Source organism: Ptychodera flava, chromosome 7 (assembly GCF_041260155.1).
Source record: "Ptychodera flava strain L36383 chromosome 7, AS_Pfla_20210202, whole genome shotgun sequence".
Lineage (NCBI taxonomy): Eukaryota > Metazoa > Hemichordata > Enteropneusta > Ptychoderidae > Ptychodera > Ptychodera flava.
In genome coordinates this window covers 30,239,372-30,261,154 of record NC_091934.1, presented here as the reverse complement: position 1 = coordinate 30,261,154, position 21,783 = coordinate 30,239,372, and the positions used below count along the sequence as shown (strand labels likewise).

General features: G+C 36.9%; 1 protein-coding gene across 1 annotated transcript; it reads left to right on the top strand.

The window, feature by feature from the left end:
* The first annotated feature begins 2,660 nt into the window (after positions 1-2,660).
* Positions 2,661-14,696, top strand: LOC139136193 (uncharacterized). The gene is made up of 5 exons (XM_070703937.1): positions 2,661-2,798; positions 10,494-10,598; positions 12,735-13,729; positions 14,065-14,373; positions 14,637-14,696. Exons 2-3 carry the CDS (start codon positions 10,556-10,558, stop codon positions 13,154-13,156), a joined length of 465 nt encoding a protein of 154 aa, XP_070560038.1. The 5' UTR covers positions 2,661-2,798; positions 10,494-10,555; the 3' UTR covers positions 13,157-13,729; positions 14,065-14,373; positions 14,637-14,696.
* The last annotated feature ends 7,087 nt before the right edge of the window (positions 14,697-21,783 follow it).

Genomic DNA, 21,783 nt, shown 5'->3' with positions numbered 1-21,783 from the left:
GGAAGGACCAAGGCATTGCTTTCAGGAACTCCCTGAAGGTAAGGGAGCTTCGTTATTTACGGGGAGGGGGGGGTTGGTGGAAATCAGGGGGGGGTTGACTTTTACAAAACCGCTTTTTAGGGGGGGGGTCAAATTTTACAATCAATGATTGAAGGGGGGGTCAAATTTTACAAAGGTTTGTATTGAGTTATGGAGAAACAAAATTGACTTTGGAATTTCACTGAAATGTTGCTTGTGTAACCGATGTTTCGAGACGGCAGAATAATGACCGACCGAAGCTCAGCCAAATTTATTTCTCTAGCAGGGCCAACAAGTCCGAGACTGGCGTTAACCTCTCTAGAGCAGCAACAAAGCATGTAGTCCTGAGTACAGGTCTGTACGTGTGTTCCTGGCGTATACGGCCTCCACCACAGCCCTGCAACGGTCTGTGGAGATAACTGGGTCTCTGCAGCGAGATTCAAAATGGGGATCTCCATGGGTAAACAACTTGTCGAGTATGTTATGTTTCAGAAAATGAGTGGTTTTGGACGTTAGGAGAAGTCAATCGCATCTTTTCTGGGATTGGTTAGGAGGTAAAGGTAGGCAGGGAAAGGATTTTGCCCCAATAGAGCAGAATTTCGGCCAAAAAGACCGTTTAGTCTTCATTGCGGTCCAGATCCAGGCCGCAGAGACCTCAAGTCTGTTCAAAGACCATTGCAGGGCTTTGGTAGAGGCCATATAATGCTGGGAACACACGTGCACACACCTGTACGCAGGGCTACACAGCATGGGGCATGAAATGAGGAACCAACACACAGTCATAATGTAACAAACAAACTTCTGATATTACTATATTGTGTCAAATATCGGGGTCTACATATAAAATAGTAAAACCGTACTTCAAAACTATAAATATTACTCCATGGTAACAGTAACCGTACTGATCGACCTCCCGACGGCAGGAGTCACACTTTCAGAACAAAAACTCTGTTCAAACCCTTTCTAAATGCTTAACAATTTCTATGGAAAACAACCGCAGAGGTACCTCAGACTTGACCACGCGGCTGGGAAACACAAATAGTTCACACGCGACTTTAACTAATGTTCGATGATGAGCACAATTGTAAGTCCCGTGTAATGTCTGCACATGAAAGTCGGCGACAACACACGCAATTCACTGCTAAGCAGCGTCCAGTTCAGCTACCACGGAGCAGCCATCTTAGAAGTTAGATCTTTGTTTACACTTCCGGTCGGGACAAGCCGAACTAATCTGAAGTCTTCCTCTGCTAAATCCGCACATCGACAAAAGTTCAGTGGAACGATCATAAATAATGTTATCATGACAATCTCAGACATCTGACTGAACTCATAAACGGAATAAAGTTCACAGTTAACACACAATTTGCTGCAGAAAGATCAGCTTTCAACTTGTGGTGATATTATCATCTTAGCGTGCAGTGCGTATATTGCAAATATACGGCACGGCTTTCACTTGTGTGAGCAATGTTCGTTCCATCAACTAAAGTAGAGGATGGCGTAGGGTTTAAATAAACAGTCCGATCCGCATAAAATTCGATCTCTGCCACTCACCGGTTTCTTTACATATCTGCTGACTTGAGTAAGACTCAAAATAGAGAAATATCTGACTTAAAAAGCACACGCTGACACTCAAACCTTCCAGTGCCAGTGCAGCATGCAACGTAAAACACTCTCTGAAAAGTTCCGTCTTGGACTCCCTAGGTATACAGTGATAACACACAGAACTCCCAGGCAAAATAGAAAATACACAGGTCCTCCATACATAATCTATGAGAAGCTATGAATAATTTCTTTTAAATACAAAACTAGCTAAATCTGTGTATTTATAGACTCTGATTATTGATATTAATGTACTTGATAATACTAGGGTAGTTACCAGTGCATGTGTGGGCAAGAAATTTGATTTTGGAATTTCACCGAATTGTTAAGTCACTATCTTGTCAGAGGAAACTATGAATATTTTTTCCAATATAAAACTAGTTAAATCTGTGTATTTATGTACGCTTGATTATTGATATTAATTTACTTGATTAGACTAGGGTGGTAACAAGTGGATGTTTGTGCAAGAAATTTGATTTTCGAATGTCACCGAAATGTTGATTCACTATCTTGTCTATATGGAAACTATGAATAATATTTTTCCAATATAAAACTAGGTAAATCTGTATATTTATCAACTCTTGATTATTGATATTAGTGTACTTGATTAGACTAGAGCGATTACAAGTTCATGTGTGTGCAAAAAATTTGATTTTGGCATTTCACCAAAAATGTTGATTCTCTAGTATGTGAGGAAACTTTTTCAGCCCGGGGCCCCAGGGTGCGAAGGGTTAATGAATCAAATCTGATGAAATTTTTTTTTCATGGGGGGGGGGTCACATTTTACAATTGATGAATTGAGGGGGGTCAAATTTTAGAAATTTGATTTGGAGGGGGGGTCGCTTTTTACGTTTCATTTGTCGCTCAAATTCCACCAACCCCCCCCTCCCCGTAAATAACGAATGCTCCCTAAGTGCTGAAGCTATTGAATATGTATCATCGGTAATGCAACACGTCTATAGACTTTGCATGTGTTTATTGACTCAAATTTATGAACATATATTGGCAAATATTTTGAAGTTGGGCACTATTATATATTTACCTACTCACTACAGATGTTTACCCCTTGATTGCCGTTACGGGCAGATGTCTGCAGATCTCAATCATCGACAAACTGTCTAACATTAATGTACCAAGTGGATTTTCGGAACCCTGCGAACAACCAGATTTAGAAGGCGAAGGTAAAATCAAAAATTCTTTCTTTTTTACTAAAACCAAAGACTAAACACTTACCCTAGACGGAAAGCCAAAGTTCCCCGACTAGCATTATAGAATAATGCATTATTCTGAGAAAAAACATTCTTATGAAAAAAATACAGTGGGTTCCCTAAATGTGCATATACCATGAAAGTGTCAATTATTTATCGATATTTGAAGAACACATTTATATATCACTCCCTAAATTTGTCTTCATTCGGCTAAGGAAAGTGCGAGTGATATACTGAAGATGTTACTGCGAGTTGAAGACGAATGGTGACACTGCCATTAAATTCCGAGCATTTCCGAACTGAACGAAGAAAAATATGAGAAAATAAGATACTTATCGACGCACAAGCCAAGAAATGTTTTAATTTTTCAAAATTAAAGTGTTTTTCCTCGACGATCCAAGCTCTAAATATTTGAACTACTCTTGGAATAATATCACATGCTGTGGGTAATTTTCAATCATATTTGAATCATCGTTGAAACAGGAACATGCACGGCGCTGACGTTCATATTCAGAGCAAATGTCAGACTTTCGTGGCAGTATTCTTGACAAGGTCCCAATCTTTGAGCCTAGATAAATACGATTAATTATTTAAAACCGTATCGCTTTGCTCAAGAATATAGCCTATTGTTATAGAATTTGGCTGGGGTTCTGGTTGGCTACCCAATGTCAGTTAATGTGCTCTTTCCTCGCACTAATACAAAACTTCACCCATACCTCAAAACTTCTGAATGATACATCAACCATTATCATATTCATGATTATAACCCACTCCTAATATCAATTGTTGTATCATACAGGTAATATCGTTTATTCCTTTTCTTAAAACTTTAATTCGAATGCCATAGTCATGTACAAAAACACATTATGTACAAATGCATTTTTTCATACATTAACTAAAAATCAGTTAGACAACATGACTCATTTACATCTCTAACCGACTGAAAGTCCGGCCGTGTTCTGTTGGGTCTTGTCGACGGTACCCGTTAAAGGTACCTGAGAGGTGGTAGTTTTGGTGAGCGGATACGCGTGATGAGTCTTCCTTAGTTGAAAAGGTACTCTTTCAAAAGAAAAGCAGACATTTGACAGTATACCGACATGCAAACTTTAACGTGCCCTAGACACACATCTCGGAAACGGAGACTGCATGTAGCTGCATCAGAATTCTATGAACCCACAGTACCTAAAGTGAATTAAGATTTACCTTCTTCTTTGTTTTGTTCTTATTTTGCTCGCACACACTCAATGATACTAGTAGGCACCCTTTAAGCAATCCCAATCAAGGGTTAGCCACCTTGCCCAATCCTGTAAAGACTACTAGGCACCAACGAAAAAACTCGTCAACCAGTTGACTAGCTGGCCTAACCTTTGTGGAGACACTCGTGGGCATCCCCTTCTACACAGGAAACATCTATGGCGTCTAGAAATGAAATGGCGAAATGCACAGCTTGAAATAGATCGACAAATTTTCATCTCCGTCCCATCTGAGTACTTTCGTCGTTGTGATGACGCGAAATCCAGGATAAGACTTCTTTTAGGTACCCTCATACCTGGAAATCACCATATCGCGGACCTCCCTTGGGAGGAGCACATCCACATCAAATGCAACTTTTGGAGGGGTTTAGAATTAGGGTTAGGGTTAGCATACTTATAAGTATTGTATACTCTACCTAAGAAAAGAACTTCGTGTAGGCGCCTTCGGAACTCGTTCCAAATCTAGTTACCATCGACGTCATTTCAAAGAGACCGACATCAAGAAACTAGTTAACATCATTGGGGAATTTTCCAATGCGAATGCGAAAAACACCAGTGCCTTGCCATACAACATCCCGAATTTCTCACCTACTTCGAATTCAGGGTAGCGAAGCTCCGAAAGGGACTTGTTGTTCAACAGTTTGACTCCCCATATTACCCTACCACCCCATGTATTCACTGACTTCCAATGTGTACCCCATAAGCCGATGAGAGTGGATAGTGACCTTGGAATGATTGTTTTGTTATAGCAAGCTTTAAAGGTTTTATTTTTGGTATAATTTTTAATTATTTTAAAGACAAGCACAAAATGATTCAAACAGAACCTGATTTCTATGACATTGCCTCTGCGAAAACATGTATACAACTTAGTTAGGACAAACATCTATGTAACATACCTAAGAATATGCAAAAATCACTCGCTGACTCATGTAACGTTTCTAATGGAAATTCAGTGAAACTTTGGAGATTTAATGACAACAAACAACCAAGAATTTTATTTATCTGTATTATATACTGAACAATAAATGTTATTTCCGACATTATTATGTTTGATCATTAATACTATGTACTTCAAAGTTTATGTAAGCCTTTAACAAGAAACAGTGAATAATTTCCCATAACAAGGAAGATATGAGTGGTAAAATTAATTTGAATGAAAATTCCGTTTCAAAAAAGTGAAAATTAAGATAAATTGTCATGAAACAGTTGTATTTTGTTGTCAGGCACATGCAACGAGAGCAATGCAATTTGAATTAATGTCACTCATGTCTTATAAAATACAAGTGGTGTAAATATTATTGTATGTCATAAAATTACGTGTACAGGCTTGATAGGAATCGGTAAAAACAGTTTAATCTCGAAGCATACAGTCAGTGCAGTTACTCTAATGAGGAATGTTAAGTTTATTACATACTTGTTTTTTTTCTTCCCAAAGAACATGGAAAATGAAGGAGAAGCAATAACTCGCAATCCAGCTGATATTGCACAAGAAGAATAAAATAGACATTCTATCCCTTTTTATCCAGTTCAGTTTTTTTAATGACTAATTTATCCATAACCCAGAATTCATAAAATTTCTTGCGATCTGGGAAAACAAAACTGAAAGAACATTAAAAAACGCCACTAGTTTTCATTTAATTTAGAGTAACTCGGAACTTTTGTTTATATTAAGGGAAATATATTGAATTTATTCACAGATTTTTAAAATTCCATCAAACCACTTCTTCGCTAATATTTCCAGTAATCTATCAATTCGTTTACCTGTGTACCATTGAAATCATTTTCTCTGGTCACCCGCATGTTGATCAACAGTTGAGAAGCTGGCAGAAAGATAAGTTAATGAGTTTAGCCAAAACTCACTATACACGCACATGAAATGAAGAGCCCCACCTGATTGACAGGACTGAACACAGTAATTCCGACTGATCAATTAGCTCATTTGGTAGAGCATCCGAAATGTATTCGGGGGATGTGGGTTCGAGTCCTGCATGGGTCACTTTTCATTTCATTCACTACAAAATAAATAAAATTCGTATAGTGAGGTGAGTCACAATTTCAAACCCAAAAAATTACACTTCTCTGGCTTTGCATCATTCGTATGACTGATCCTCATTACCAAAAATCAATTCCTAAGTTGGTGACTTCTGTGCGAGTCCCTGTTGAATCCATAGGATCCGTAGGCAGAAAGATTAGGTAATGAGTTTAGCCAAAACTCACTATACACGCACATGAAATGTAGAGCCCCATCTGAGTGACAGGACTGAACAAAGTAATTCCGACTGATCCATTAGCTCAGCTAGTACAGCATCCTTAATGTATTCGGGGGATGTTGGTTCGAGTCCCGCATGGACCACTTTATCATTCACTACAAAAATAAATAAAAATTCGTATAGTGGGGTGAGTCACAATTTCAAACCCAAAAAATTACATTTCTCTGGCTTTGCATCATTCGTATGACTGATTCTCATTACCAAAAAGTTGCATCATTCGTATGACTGATCCTCATTATCAGAAAGACAATTCCTAAGTTGGTGACTTCTGTGCGAGTCCCTGTTCAATCCATAGGATCCTCAGGCAGAAAGATTAGGTAATGAGTTTTATTTACAAGAAATGAAGAGCCCCATCTAAGTGACAGGACTGACCACCGTAATTCTGACTGATGCATTAGCTCAGTTGGTAGAGCATCTGAAATGTATTCGGGGATGTGGGTTCGAGTCCTGCATCACTCGTCCCGATCGCTATATATGGAAGTGCTCATGAATATTCAATTAGGACAGCGTCTCTCATTGTACCAACCTTTGAGCCAATCAGGTAGCAGCTTTTAGGTCCTATATAAACAAAAAGGCTTCCAGCTACACAAATTTCCTATCCCCAACTTTAACGCTTTGAAACGAAAGATTTCATTGGCGAATGATCTTGCCTGTATGCGGATACTGATCTTTGAACCCTTGGCCACGATCTGGTCATTTGGTTTTACAATTTTTCATTGTCTGCCTGATTTAGAGGCGATCCAAACGGGCGCAGTGCAATGAAAAGTGTAGATTTGCATGGCCATGGCTCCCAATCCCGGAAAAACCTCTCCAACAAGCAATGATGTCAACTTACAAACCACAACAGAGCTGAACTACGGGTTTCCTGCAATCTTTCTGGCAGTCCTGAGCTTCGTGTATGCGGGATATCGGAATGTGGGCGGCGGCGGGAGAGTTGTGGGGAAGTACGCCAACCTCCAACTCGCTGCATGGACATGACATTAACGAAATCGAAATCCAAAGTTAGTCAGCTACGTCCATGTTACACTAAGGGAGGTTTTCCATAACATAAAGTATAAATGACCACAAATTTTGCACAGATAGCATTGCACTGGCCTTGAAGAAAGGTTCATGGAACGTGGGCAGTTTTGCTCCGAGTCGGAGCTCGCTGTCGATAGGCAATGTATGGTATATTGAGCCGAACACAATTTACTTCCGGGTCACAAAATACTGCGGATTCTGTTTACCGAGCTCAAATATAACTATTTAGGGTGACACATAGCCTTCGAGGCATATATGTTTGTGATGCTGAGAATAACATATGTTCAAAAATAACAGATTTTCATAGTTGACGGTTTTTTGCAACAAAACACGTCACGGAGGTAGCTCGATTGTACCGTGAAGGTAAAAAGAAAGGCCGTTATAGCTCAGCCGAGTACAGTACAGCACCGCGTATGATGGCTTTTGCTACTTAGCACTTATTTTGTAAATTTTTCATGGAAAAATAATGTGTTCTTCATTTAAGTTGAGAAAGGCCGAGTTTATTTTGCTAAAATGTGGTGAATTTTGGCAAAAAACGTCCCACGTGTCAATAGCCATTTTTTGTCTATTGACAGGCGCCTGTCAATAGCCGGTTTCTGTCTATTGACACTCCGAAAAAGAAATGCTTGTACCTCAATACTATGTGTGTAATCCTGTGTTCGGATGTTGTTTCTTTTTTAAACTATGTACATCATGAAGTTAATAAATTGAATTTTGATGTTACATTCCATGTGATTCTACATGTTCCACAATAACGCTAAGACAAAAAAAAGGAAAATATCAGTAAAAGGGCTTCACAAAGACTGAAATACTACGTGATACTCGATGAAGTATTAAGTTTATGAAATGAAATTAAAATTGACAACACGAATGTTTGTCTCGGGTAGTACTACTGGAACAATTTCACAGACTGTTTTTTGTGTTGTTCAATGATGAAATTTTTTGTTTCCTTCCACTTTTTCTATGGCTTCTTTGATGACAGATGAAGTTTCATCTTATTGAATAAATGTGATTGTGATGTGATGTTCAAATGACAGGATTGCTCCACTGCCTTGTCGATCTTTGTATTCCCCTTTTTCTCTCACTTCTGCTTCTCGCCTGGTTTACAGTTTCCTGTGATACATGGCCCATGTGGTGGCTGGAAAATATTTATGGTATAAATGTAGGCTGGCGAAAGAGTGTATCTTGACAGTTTATTCAAATCATCAAAGTTGCAATCTAACTTAAAACAAAGAAGGTCATAATGGTCAAATTTTCTCTCGATAACTTTGACTTGGTCACCTTCTATCAATGTGAGTTTTCAATTACTGCCCATGTCAACGATCGTGTTTCCCTCTGAACAGTTCTATTCACCATGTTATCACCCGCACGCTTTTACCTCGATCACGCGACAGTGACACCGTGTTGCTTTGCAGCTTAGTTTTCATGGTACTATCATAAAACGGCCACAACGTTTGACCATACCACACATCGTTGGGATTATCATACGGAAACAAGACTGCAAAACTAAGACTTATGAATACGGCTAGTTTTCAATCGGATTCGAACCCACAACATACGGCATCAGTCGCCTAGCGGAGAGGCCACAGAGAGAACCACTCGGCTAAATCTCCACTCCCAAAAAAGAGTGGTTCAATAGCCGGCTAAGTTGTTACATTTTTCTGACTGAGACCGCTCAACACGTTGTAGAGTTCGTGAAGCACTCACGCACGCATGCTCACTATCATACATCGCACATACACACTTTATCGAAGCGAAGAAACTAATTTCATCGCTTTAACTGGGCGAACGATAACCTCGGGGACAATTCTTCATTGGAATTGAATCTTCATTGGAATTGAATTGAATCTTCATTGGAATTGAAGACAGATCGAGCATGCTGGTTGAGCTCGGCAGTTGCACAAGCGTACGGATGAATACCTCCATAGGTACCGCCGATCGTACGCACACCAAAACCTATCCTTAAAATCGTTTCACGAACAACCTCGCCTTTTTTATCTGACACAGTTAGAAATAAGGAGATGCTTAGAAAAGAGAAAAAACATACTTTTATGGACAACGACAAGCACGTTTCTTCGCGAAGCAGAATCAAAACACGGCAGAGGTACGTAAAGTAGGTAACGGCCTTGGACTCTGTGCTCGGATCTGATTGGACACTTCATTACCTTTGCCCCCAAAATTATTCTTCATGAGCACTTCCATATTTAGGGATCGGGGCGAGTGCGCATGGGACACTTTTCATTTCATTCACTACAAAAATAAATAAAAATTCGTATAGTGGGGTGAGTCACAATTTCAAACCCTAAAAATTACTTTTCTCTGGCTTTGCATCATTTGTAAGACTGATCCTCATTACCAAAAAGTCAATTCCTAAGTTGGCGACTTCTGTACGAGTCCCTGTTTCATCCATAGGATCCTTATGCAGAAAGATTAGGTAATGAGTATAGCCAAAACTCACTATACACGCACATGAAATGAAGAGCCCCATCTAAGTGACAGGACTGACCACAGTAATTCCGACTGATCCATTAGGTCAGTTGGTAGAGCATCCGAAATGTATTCAGGGGATGTGGGTTTGAGTCCCGCATGGGTCACTTTCATTTCATTCACTACAAATACAAAGTAGGCCATTATTGACATTTCGAAGATGAGAGACAACGTACAAATTGAGTTGGAAATGAAATTCGAATCATTTCAGAGAAGTTTTTTTCAAAAAATTTACTTCCCCCATTTTGTTCTCGTCTGCTCCCGTACAGTACCAGAGTCGTGTTCTTGTTCTGCGGATCAGCGGTCGGCTATTTTTGGTTCTTTGCCGAACATCTCGGCACCTCGGTACTCGGCATATCTGAACTCTGTTCCGGTAGCAAGAACAGCCAGAACAGCCCATCCAAATCGGCTCTCTAGCGACGGATCTTTCAGTCTACGACAACCTTTCAGGCGTTGAAAAGCTGATGGAAGTGGCCGGTAGCTTATGGGCAGGGTCAGCGATGTTAGCTCGACCAGATCACACTAGTCTTAACTTATAGTATGTCTTTGGGCTTATTACGAAAAAAAATGCCATACTATCCGAAAAATAATGTATTGGCACTTGTTAATCATACATTTATGTTTCCATTGCTTTGCAGAGTCCTACCTTATTCTGACAGGTTTAGAAGAAGCAGAAGCATTCCACCGCGTTAAGATACGAATGGTAATAGACGAGGGGGATGACCAACAAGCGAATCTGTACGGTAAGACTGCATTCACAAACACTACTTGAGGGGCGGAAGATTACAAAAAAGTTTCCTGCTTCGTTTCAAATGCCCCCGTAACAAATTCAAAATGCGTTCGAATGCCCGATTTTGAAACGGACCGAACAGATTTTGTGTCTGTGTGTGTTTCTCTTCTGGTGAAAAGGTGCGTTGTTTTGACATTTTCTATTACTGAAAAACAGAAAAATACCGATCACGTAAAATGGGTTGGGAAACAAGATGATCGCCTGTCAGAAAAAGTGAATATAATTAAGATAAAGGGGACATTTCTTGTACCTTTTGGCCAATTTTTCAGTATGTTTTGCTATCTGTGTGTAAACTGCAGTTTCTTGTTCTACTCCCCACAGCATGCTAGAATAACAAACATTCTGTTTTGCAAAATACTGGTAAAGACCGTAATCATTGTTATTGATGACAAATGAACTATTCCGGACTTGAATTCAATTTTAGGCAATAACGATGCTGATTACTGGAAATTTAATTGTTGATCTAAACACACTGAAATTTTCAGTTGCAACACTGCAAAAAACAATGCTGACTGTACACAACACACTATGGCTGTGTGGATATGCTCAAAAACGTTCTTTCCATATCGCTTCAGGAGCGGAACGAGAAACTGCAGTTGATATACAAAACAAAACCACCCGAAAATCACAGTTGTAAATGGAGTAAAGTCGCTCATGTTGGTTTTTACTGAAAGGCCAGTCAGAGTGTGTATACTTTTCCAATATTGCCTTATTTAAAGTGTCCTAGCGTGCTTTCCACTGTTTAAGTGCTAATATATAGAAAGGTTGTCTAACAAGTTGTTTTCAGTACGGTTATCAACTGCTTTCATTCAGTCTTAGGGACTGGACAGAAATTATAGGAGGAATTCAGTGAATTTTAGCATAGGTCGCTATTTCTCGAGCAAGAATTTTGAAGGGTCATTAAAATTCATGCATGCCTTAGGAGAGGGTCGCCATTTTAGGGCAATTATATGAACGGAAGATGAGATCGATATAATCCTTCATCAAAAAGTAACAAATCATAATACATGGTAGTCTATGGGGCAGACAATTAATGATGTTCCCCTAAAACAAGCTATTGATGTACATTACACAAGTTTGATAATCGATGAAAATATATTTTGTTTGAAGTGAAAGTTAAATACTGTATATGTGTACAAGAAATTAGGTTTAGTTTTTCACCAAAAATGTTGATTCACTTTACATGAAAGTCAATGGCCAATAGCAGTTGGAATAGCCAATAGTGGTTAAAGAAGTAGATATAATTATTTACTGCAAAAAGATTATCTCTTTTTCATCGACTTGAAACATCATGCAGAAGTGTGTGTACGTGTATATTCTATACAAATTATTATTTGTGACTTATTGTTTTGGGACAACCCAAAACATTCCATATCAATCAGACACATTTTCGTTTCACTCCTCCTTAAAGTCCCAAACTCCCCTCAAATACCCCAAACATACCCTTTATATTTTCGAATCCCACGTCAAGTCTTCGCCCTCCCCGAGGTGTTTGTGAATGTAGCCTGAGAATTAGTAGTTTTATAGTAATAATATGATTTGGTAAGGAATAAAGTAATTGTCACATCTTATGCCATACGAATATAGGTTTGATGCAACAATCTAAAACAAAGTATACAAGATATTAAGCCAAGCCAATGTGGATATTATCTTCATTATAGATCTAAGAGACGTTTATGTGGATGATGGGAGCACGATAATTCCAAAGCAGCATAGTTTTACACGTTGTAGAGTGTCTTCCCGGTCGTTTGTCTGTTTCGATTGTCTATAATTTTCAAAGGACAGCCATGAAGGTTATATTGGTGGCATGTACAACAAAATCATCAATTTATGCCTTGATCCTTTTAAATAACTCTGCTATTCTGATTCGAGCCCTGATGGATATGACAGTTATTTTTTATATTTTATAGGAGCAGTTTTAGTCATCCTTTTAGTTAAAATCACAGCCAATTTCTATTGATCAGTCATCTGTCATTTTTATAAGTCCATCACAACATCCATATTTATGGAATAGTAAACCAGTTTTTCATAGTTCAAAATTCATACTTATGTGTGTTTTCTTCTACATCCTTTTTATTAAATGCAAAAGCTGCTGTCGATGACTACTTCAACTTCTCGTGGTTACATGACAGCAATAGAGACATCGCAAAACGTGTCAATCAGGAACGCTCCGGCGAAGCTGATACTCTGACATTATTATCGAACTTTGCCTATTATGCATTAACATTAAACCAGTCCATTATGAGAATCGATCCAATTTCGAAGACAGTCATCAAAGATTTAAATGGATTGATCCGATGCAATGGGCAAGTGCTCCTGATATGGGAACGCGAAAATGTGAACACGAAGGAACCAAACAAGCTTACTGGTCGCTTGGCTGAAATATTCAAGTATATTTTGAAACCATGCTTCAACAATCTGAAGTCCGTTGATGGGTATGTGTGGACAGGGAGTACTACGAGGGATTTGCCATCACAGACCACAGTGCCGGAACTACACGTTACTTCATAGACGAGATGGATTTGATGATACCAGTTGCCATGGTAACAGAAGCTGCAGATAGTGATTTGCGAGCGATAGTAACTGATGGCGTCGAGATTACAAATCAATATGCCAGTTGCAGCAGCGTTGATATTGATGTTAGTGGAGCATGGAGTTTTCTTCCGTGGAGTCGAAAGAGAGGCTTAGAGTCATTAGTCAGCAAACTTGAAAGGATTGGTTTTCCCGAGAAACAGAAGGGCAATCCACATTTAGAGTGGGTCAACGCTTCCCAGCCTGGTTACGTATACATACACTTAAGACGGGACAAGACAGAAGTTTTCACAAAAGAATTTGTGAACAGGCTCTGTACTACATTCTCATCTGACACTGGCCAGGAAGACCACTTTCTCTCGAGATCTAAACTGCTGAAGATCCAAGGAGATTACGTACGTTCGCGTTTACCTGCCGTTCAATCAAAAATTGACAAAACGTCTCGGAAATATGCTGGGATAGACCGTACTGCTGGAACTGGCGGTAGAGTAGAGTTGTTGCAACAAGGACCAGTTCAAACCATAAGTGTTTTCTATGAAGCAACATCTGAAGGTATGAAAAAAAGGCTTATTATAACCGACGGTATGGTCATTAAAATGAAATTTAAATGAGCACGACAATTTATAATTAGTATTGATCTTGTTTGTTCTTTACAAGATAACTCTCTGTGATGATTAACGCTCTCTTGAATGATTGACGATTAAGATCCCGTATTGTTAGTTCCGATGGAATAGTTACGTTGGTATTTCTAAGTCAAACGTTCAATTATTTAGATGTTTATAAAGTTAGATTACAAATAAAGGTAGCATCCTGTCATTTTTATTCAAGCTATTATGTTCATATCGTACTAATCAATACACATTTGGTGATTACCATGCGACTTTCAGATGGTAAAACAATGGCAGAATTGAGCAAACTGTGGATTGTGCCTTGGCCTTGGTCTGTAAAGAATGGCCGTCTATAGCTAAGAAGTGGGAAACACGAGATCGGAAATGGCCAGCCAGTGATGTTATTAATGCGATCATCGTTGCCGGTTGCCATGTCGTACCAAAATCCTATCCAGGGGAAGGCGGTGACGAGTGTCTGCAATGGAGACTCTCTTTCTCTTGGCTGAAAGGACCCTGGCTCACACTTTCACAGAGAAACAGAGGATGTTCTACCTCGTTGTGAAGAAGATTTGGCGAATGTATTTGAAGGTTAGTAACCGTATTGTGAAGACCTTTTGAATATCCCTCTTACCACTTCGACAACAGTGCACTCATTTGCAGAGCCATACGTGTCTCAAAATAATGTTTCTGTTTTTGCCACCATGTAGTTGATTTCGTTTCATCATATTCAAGCCGTACATGTAAACATGAAAGCATTCATTTGCTAGCGCTGGATTTTGCGACCAGATTGACAACGTGTAAAAATGCTAGAAAATATCATAACGTTTGATTGATATCCACTCTGTTCCCAGGAACCTAAGGTACTCTCCTCTTATCACATGAAGACGACCATGTTCTGGGTTAGTGAACAACACCAGCTGAAAAGTGGACAGAGTTTCACCTCGCAGACCGTTTTCTCGCTCGATTTTTTCGATCAACTGGGAAGTTTCCTGGAACAAGGCAATGTGCCAAATTTCTTCTTGCCCGAAAATAACATGGTTAGTCATATTCCAGAAAGCGAGATTAGAGAAGTGCTCTTAAAAGTCAGAGACGTCCGTAAGAGACCAGACGTTTACATGCAGGATATCAGTCTGCAGGACAATAGTTTTCATGTAACCAGGAAGCCGTTGCGCTAAACCTTGTTTTGTCTTCTTAATTGTTTTTCTCGATGGATATTGTTTGTCAGGCCCACCAAAACAAAAATATATTGTTACTGGCACTCTTTCAACATTGGGCAATTACAGTTAATTAGCCTAATCAAGTTGCTGCCTATATGTCATATTTTCCCTCAGATAGAGGATCCTCATAATCTGTATATTTTGTAATTTCGCTTTTATTGTTCTTTTCATCATGACTTTGCTAAAGTCAATATAAAAAGTATATGTTACCATTCAGTATTTGATTGATATGCTAATTTGCTAATTTCTACGATGGCAGCCAGCTGCATAACCTTATTTATAAAGAACAACTCAATATTCACTTTTTATTTTTGCTACGGTTTTGCTAAAGACAATTTAGAAAGTATTTGGGAGGATGGAATTGAAATTAGGGGACTAGATAAAATAAATCAGGAAATTAAGAATTTTTTTTTCAGAACTTATATTCATCCAAGCTTGACCATAATACAAGTAATATGTTAGAAATGAAAGTTTTTTCCTAAATAATTGTAACATTCCAATATTAGATGATGAAATGTCAAATTCATGTGATGGTCCAATTACTGAAGATGAAGCACTAATTAATAGCCTTGAAGTCCATGAAAATAATAAGACTCCTGGAAATGATGGTATATCTTGTGAATTTTATTTACAATTTTGGGAACTTATTAAAACATTTTTGCTGAACTTCTTTTTTGGAGTGAATTTTCTTCATCCCAAAGACAAGGTGTAATTTCCCTTATTAAAAAAAGGAAAGACAAAAGTATATTCGTAACTGGAGACCTGTAACTTTATTAAACGTTGATTATAAGAGAGTAACAAAGTGTTTGGCAGAAAGGTTGGAAAATATTAGTCCTGCGTTACTACATGAAACTCAATCAGCTTTTGTAAGAAATAGACACATTATTGGTGATGTAATCAGACTTATTGAAGGGGTGATGAATTACACAGAAGATATGAATCTTCCTGGTATCTTGATGACAGTTGATTTAGAAAAAGCATTTGACTCAGTTGAATGGTCATACCTGTTTAAAGTTTTAAAAATTTTCAATTTTGGACAAAGTTTTATAAATTTGATTAAAACATGTTATAAAAATAGTGAAAGTTGTGTCATAAATAAGGGCACAAGTACAAGTTATTTTAAATTATTCAGGGGAGTCAGACAAGGAGATTCTATATCACAAATGTTATTTTGCTGGCTTTGGAAATTTTTTTTATTTCTCTCAGGTCTGAGAAAGATATAAAAAGTATTGATGTACATGGGGATTAGCAGATGATCTTACTTGCTTTATACAAGATGTAGATTCTGCAAGAAATCTTTTTAAATTATTGGACAGATTTACAAGTGTTTCAGGTCAAAGTAAATATAAATAAAAGTGAAGCTATGTGGCTTGGAAAACAAAAAAATTGTAAAGATAAACCTTTGGAGGTAAAGTTGACAGATGACTCATTTAAAGTAGTTGGACTTTACATTTCATACGATAGAGAAAGAGCTGTCGATATGAATTTTGCAGAACCTTTCGAAAAACTCAGATGTAGCTTAAATTTTTTGGAAAAGTAGAGACCTGACTATTCTGGGAAAAATTCAAATAATTAAAAGTATGGGCATTTCTAGAATTCAGTCCGTAATGAATATGATTGAAATTCCATGTATTGATTTGAAAAGGGTTATTCTTTGATTTGTAAGTTTCTTTGGAAGGGTCCTGATAAGATTTCTCGACAAACAATGATTGGTACTGTAGAACAAAGGGAAATCTCTATGCCAGATGTTAGAACAATTTATAATTGGATTAGAAGACTTTGTGATTCTGGTATAAGACACCCGTGGAAAATAATTGTTATGAAAGAATTTGAAAGAATAGGGGGTATAGAAATTTTGTTAAATTTTAATTTTAAATTATCTGTGAATTTTTCTAATTTTCATAGATGTATGTTACAGGTTTGGTCGGAAGTAAATAATTATACAAATATGATGAAGAAAGGTACTTGACCAGATAATCTGGAATAATCAAAACATTTTATTTCAGGCAAAATCCATGTTCTTTAAAGAATTTGTACGATAAAATATTCTGTATTTTGGGACAATCATTTGATCAAAATGGTAAAATTATTTCATGGGAAAAAGTAACACAAATGGGAGTTCCAAATTCATCTGTGTTGCGATGGTTTGGACTTATTAATGCCATAACAAAAGAATGGAAACGAAAAGTAGATAAGCAGATGATTGACAGCTTTAGAGTTCCTGAAAATGATATTTTATTTAAGATTGGCATGGTGTGTAAAGAGGTAAAATGTTGTAATACAAGACATGTGTCCAAGTGGATAAATGATTGTAATTTTATTACCCAAAATCTGAAGTATTTGTTACTAAAGTGTTTAATGAATTTATTGAAGATTGGGATTTCTTGTATCAGTTACCTTATAAAGTGACAATTGATAATAAGCTGAGAGACTGCATAATATACTTCCAACCAATGTAACGTTGTCAAAAATGACGCCACCAAGAGTTGAATCTGAGAAATGTACCTTCTGTGAGGAACAGAGTGAAACACTGGTTCATTTGTTTCATGAATGTATATTTGTAGTGGAATCTTTGGAGGGAATTTATAGGGTATGGGGAAATAGAATTTGATTTCAGAGTCGCTCAACTGTCAGACAAATTATTCTTGGAAATGGAAGATTTTCTTTATTTTTAAACTTTGTAATCCTTGTTGCTAAATACTACATTTATAGATCAAAATATCAAAAACAAAAACCAAGTTTGGGTGCTTTCAAAAAGTATCTGCAAAATATACAAAACTTGGAATTTCATATTGCTAACAAAAAGAATAAGTTGAACTCTCATCTTAAGAAATGGGGACAGTTTTAAGATTATAAGTTGTTTTCTTTTTCTCTTTCTCTCTTTCTCTTGTGGGTGCCAACTTAATATTCCTTTTATTTACAAGTACAAAACCTTCATTATAACCTGTATTATAACCTGTATTACTACATGAAATCCATAAGACATGTAAAATACATTCCTGTAACAATTGGAAAATAAACTTTTGTAAACCAACCCAATAAAATGTTAAATACGAAAAAAAAGTATACCTTGCCGTTAAATAGTTTGCATGATATGCTTATTTACATAAGTTCATGATAACGGCCTGCTGTATAACCTCATTTATAATGAATAAAACTCACTTTTATTTTTTGCCAAGATTTTGCTAAGGACAATTTTGAAAGTATACTTTACCATGCAATAATTTGTATAATATACCAATTTGCAAAATTTTAAAATGGCGACCTGAGGTATAGCCTTCATTATATCGAATAACTGAACATTAATAACAATTTTTTAAATACAACATTTAGCTCATTATCGCTTATGTCATACATTTGTAGGTATATTGCATGATTTTCTTCTCAAAACACGCCCAAAATGCTTTTATAAAAAGGCATAAATGCTTTCAACACACTAATTTTTGCCATTTCCTCAAGTGAATTATCTGTCTGCGGTCTGATGGATCTATTCGCAAGAAACAATAATATGACTTAATTCCTATGAGTCGATCAGTACTCATACAATATGCCAAACATGTGATTTATCAGGCGGATAGTATGCATACACCGGTAAAAACATAATCTCGAACAAACACTCGAACTCCTGGTTCACTCTGATCATTTTTTGCTGGTCCCAGATTACGAATTTTGCAATCGGTATGGATGCAAGGTCATATTCTTAGCAAGCGGGTACTTTTCCAATGGGCCTTGACTTTTTTGGCAGTCAAGGGCTGTGAAAGCTTGTCTGTGATATATAAAAGTTACACCATCCCATTATCAATTTGTGTTAGAAGTTTATCTTCTATGGTAGATCCAACAGGAACAATTTGAAATGAAACGACAGCATAACCAAAACACAATTTGCCGGTCTTCAATCTTGCTTGAAATGGTTTCATTCGATCACAGTGCTGGTAAACGTGACGTCCGGCGGGACAATGTAGATGATGTATGTAAGTCTGATATTTAATCAGTATCTTGCAGCATAAGCTGGCATGGGATCATTTTCGTGGAACGAATCTTAATGTTGTATTTCAATCATTAAAAGTCCACGCCGCTGTATGTTTCCACATTATTATAATAATTATGGTCTGAAATGAAGATTTTCTGTTCTGATTGGCAGTAGGCATACTTACTGTGGTTGTGATTATGTGTTACCATATCTTTATAAAAGGGTATAACAAATACAATAATTATGTAAAATACTACCATGGAAAGCATCTCAAACTATAACCGCTTAAGAACAGCATCATCAACGGCATAGATGAATCACGTGATTTCAGTGACTGTATATATCACAACCTACAAAAATGTGACTGACCAAATCATCGTATTCGAGAAAATTCTTGTAATTTGTGGTTGTACAGCTATTTTGCGACAGGAGGATGACAAGCCAGGCTTGTTGTTTGCTTCAAGAATATAATTCATTCAATGATTCACGAATAAATAAGGAACTAATTACTGTGATTAATTAAAAAGTAAATATATACTTATATATCAATGCAAATCGTGTTCATTTAGAATTACTTGAATAAGATAATATGGTATTATTGTCATTGTCCATCGATTTATCAAGTTTAGAATTGTACATTAATTACACGGAAATCAATAAACATTTATCTCGTTTTTATTATCGGCACAATGTTAGAATCATTTTCTTTCCTTGCTATTTACCTTCATTAGCTGTGCTGCTAGAGAATGGATGGCTTTTAAAGGTATACTGTCACCTGTTCCAATTTTGCAACAGTTACCATGGAAAAAGGAAATCTAACCATTCACAGATTTTAAGCGGGTGGCCGCTTAAAATAACAGCGCCCTCAGATGGGCATTTTGAATTCCAAGGAACGACCCTTTGACCATATACGGGCATATTTAGATTACAGGTGACTGTATACCTTTAATTGCAGATCTCTTAATCAGATTCCAGCTTTGTAATATTAAAGGATGGACACAAACTTGTTTAGGAATTGCCATGTGGCTAATGTATAAATCTACCTCTCCATAAACCAAAGAACAATTAACCTTGTTCTGGCCAACAGCGCTATTTTCAAACGAAGTGAGTTCATAAACAATTTCCTGGCAGTTTGGCAGTTCAGTGGCAGATCAATTTGCGGAACTGTGGTGGGGATGGAGGGGACAGCTTTATTTAATTGACAACTTGAGAAAGTAAAGGCTGTAGACAGATAAAGTGTACGGTTTTCTTGTTTACGATGTGCAGATGGCGAGGGCGAGAATATTTGCGAATGGACTCTTAGGCAGTTTGTAAATTTCAACAAAACTCATGATATTGCACAAAATCCGAAAAATAATGAATGTCAAATTTTGACCGCAAAAGCTAAAACGTCAGCTACTTTAAAACTTTGTCTCAAAATTTTATAATGCCGAGGAAGCGATTTTTCATGATTCAGATAGAACAATTCCACGGTAACTGGCGAAAAGACCCAAGCTAGAAGGGAACGAAGGATGATATGGAACATGAAATGGGTGATCCGCCGAACGCGGAATACCGAATGGTCATATATATATATATATATATGTATATATATATATATATATATATATATATATATATATATATATATATATATATATATATATATATATATATATATATATATATATATATTTATTTATTTATTTATTTATTATTTACACTGTTACTGAGCGGCCGAGTTACTGAAATAGTAATTTTCATCGGGGCTCATACAATTAATAGTATATTAAAGGGGAACATTTCTTTTAACATATTCTTTCAGTTTACATTTGAAAGTGTACAGACTGGTCAAATTATTGAGGAGCATAACCATTCATACATTTGAAACTTAAAAGTGCCATGAAATAAAAAATTCTTTGCCTAATCAACATAACTTGAAATTACTGAAGCACCAATTTTTAAAAGCTTGTGTTTGACATTATAAATAACTGTAGATTTCGCTTGTAACAATGACAAATAAACAAAGTCGTACGTAATAGGAGGAATCTTAAAAGAAGGTAAATCTTATAATTATTTGAATTTGTCAAATTGTTATAGACACGCCAAAGCGTAGTAGCATTTGAGTTTTCAACAATATTGAAATATTTTGAATATATATATATATATATATATATATATATATATATATATATATATATATATATATATTTATATAACACAAAATTACTTCAAGTATGAATTAAAGATATCTGTTACTTAAGTTTCATGTATCCTGCAATCATCAGACAGAAGAAGTTAAAGGATTTTTAGCCCAACACTCTTATATATGTATGATTGGGACGAACCATTCTATTTCCAGGGGGTGTTAACATTTGATGAATAATATTATTTTGGTGGCGATATTTTGAAACCAACTCCGGGCGTTTCTTTAACAGCGTAGATTTGTGAGCATTGATAATGTGTAGTTTTTCTGATATACAATGTAAGCAGAAACAAAACTTGACAATGTGTACCCTGGATCTCTACATATGACCCCCGTCAACCATCTCTTCGAAAAATAAGTACATGTACATATAATCACGCAATCCTGAAATCGTCAGTTCAAGTGACACAAGTTATGCCAAATGCACGCATCATTGCCTAACGCAGACCAGCTACCATTGGCGACATTATCCATCAAAATAAAATAAAATACACCGAATCAGATAACCTGGGGATGTAATCCATACAACACAGCGAGGTGCGCCTGTTGCACCATGATCCAAAATACTACCCATTTCAAATCGACAGTCACCGGAAAACTTTCGCCATCAAACATAACGTGAACTG

Bases quoted from the DNA above. Each gene is read 5' to 3' on its own strand.
- LOC139136193 (XM_070703937.1), top strand. From the start codon at position 10,556: ATGGTAATAGACGAGGGGGATGACCAACAAGCGAATCTGTACG. The intron at 10,599-12,734 runs GTAAGACTGCAT...TAAATGCAAAAG, and splicing joins CCAACAAGCGAATCTGTACG to CTGCTGTCGATGACTACTTC.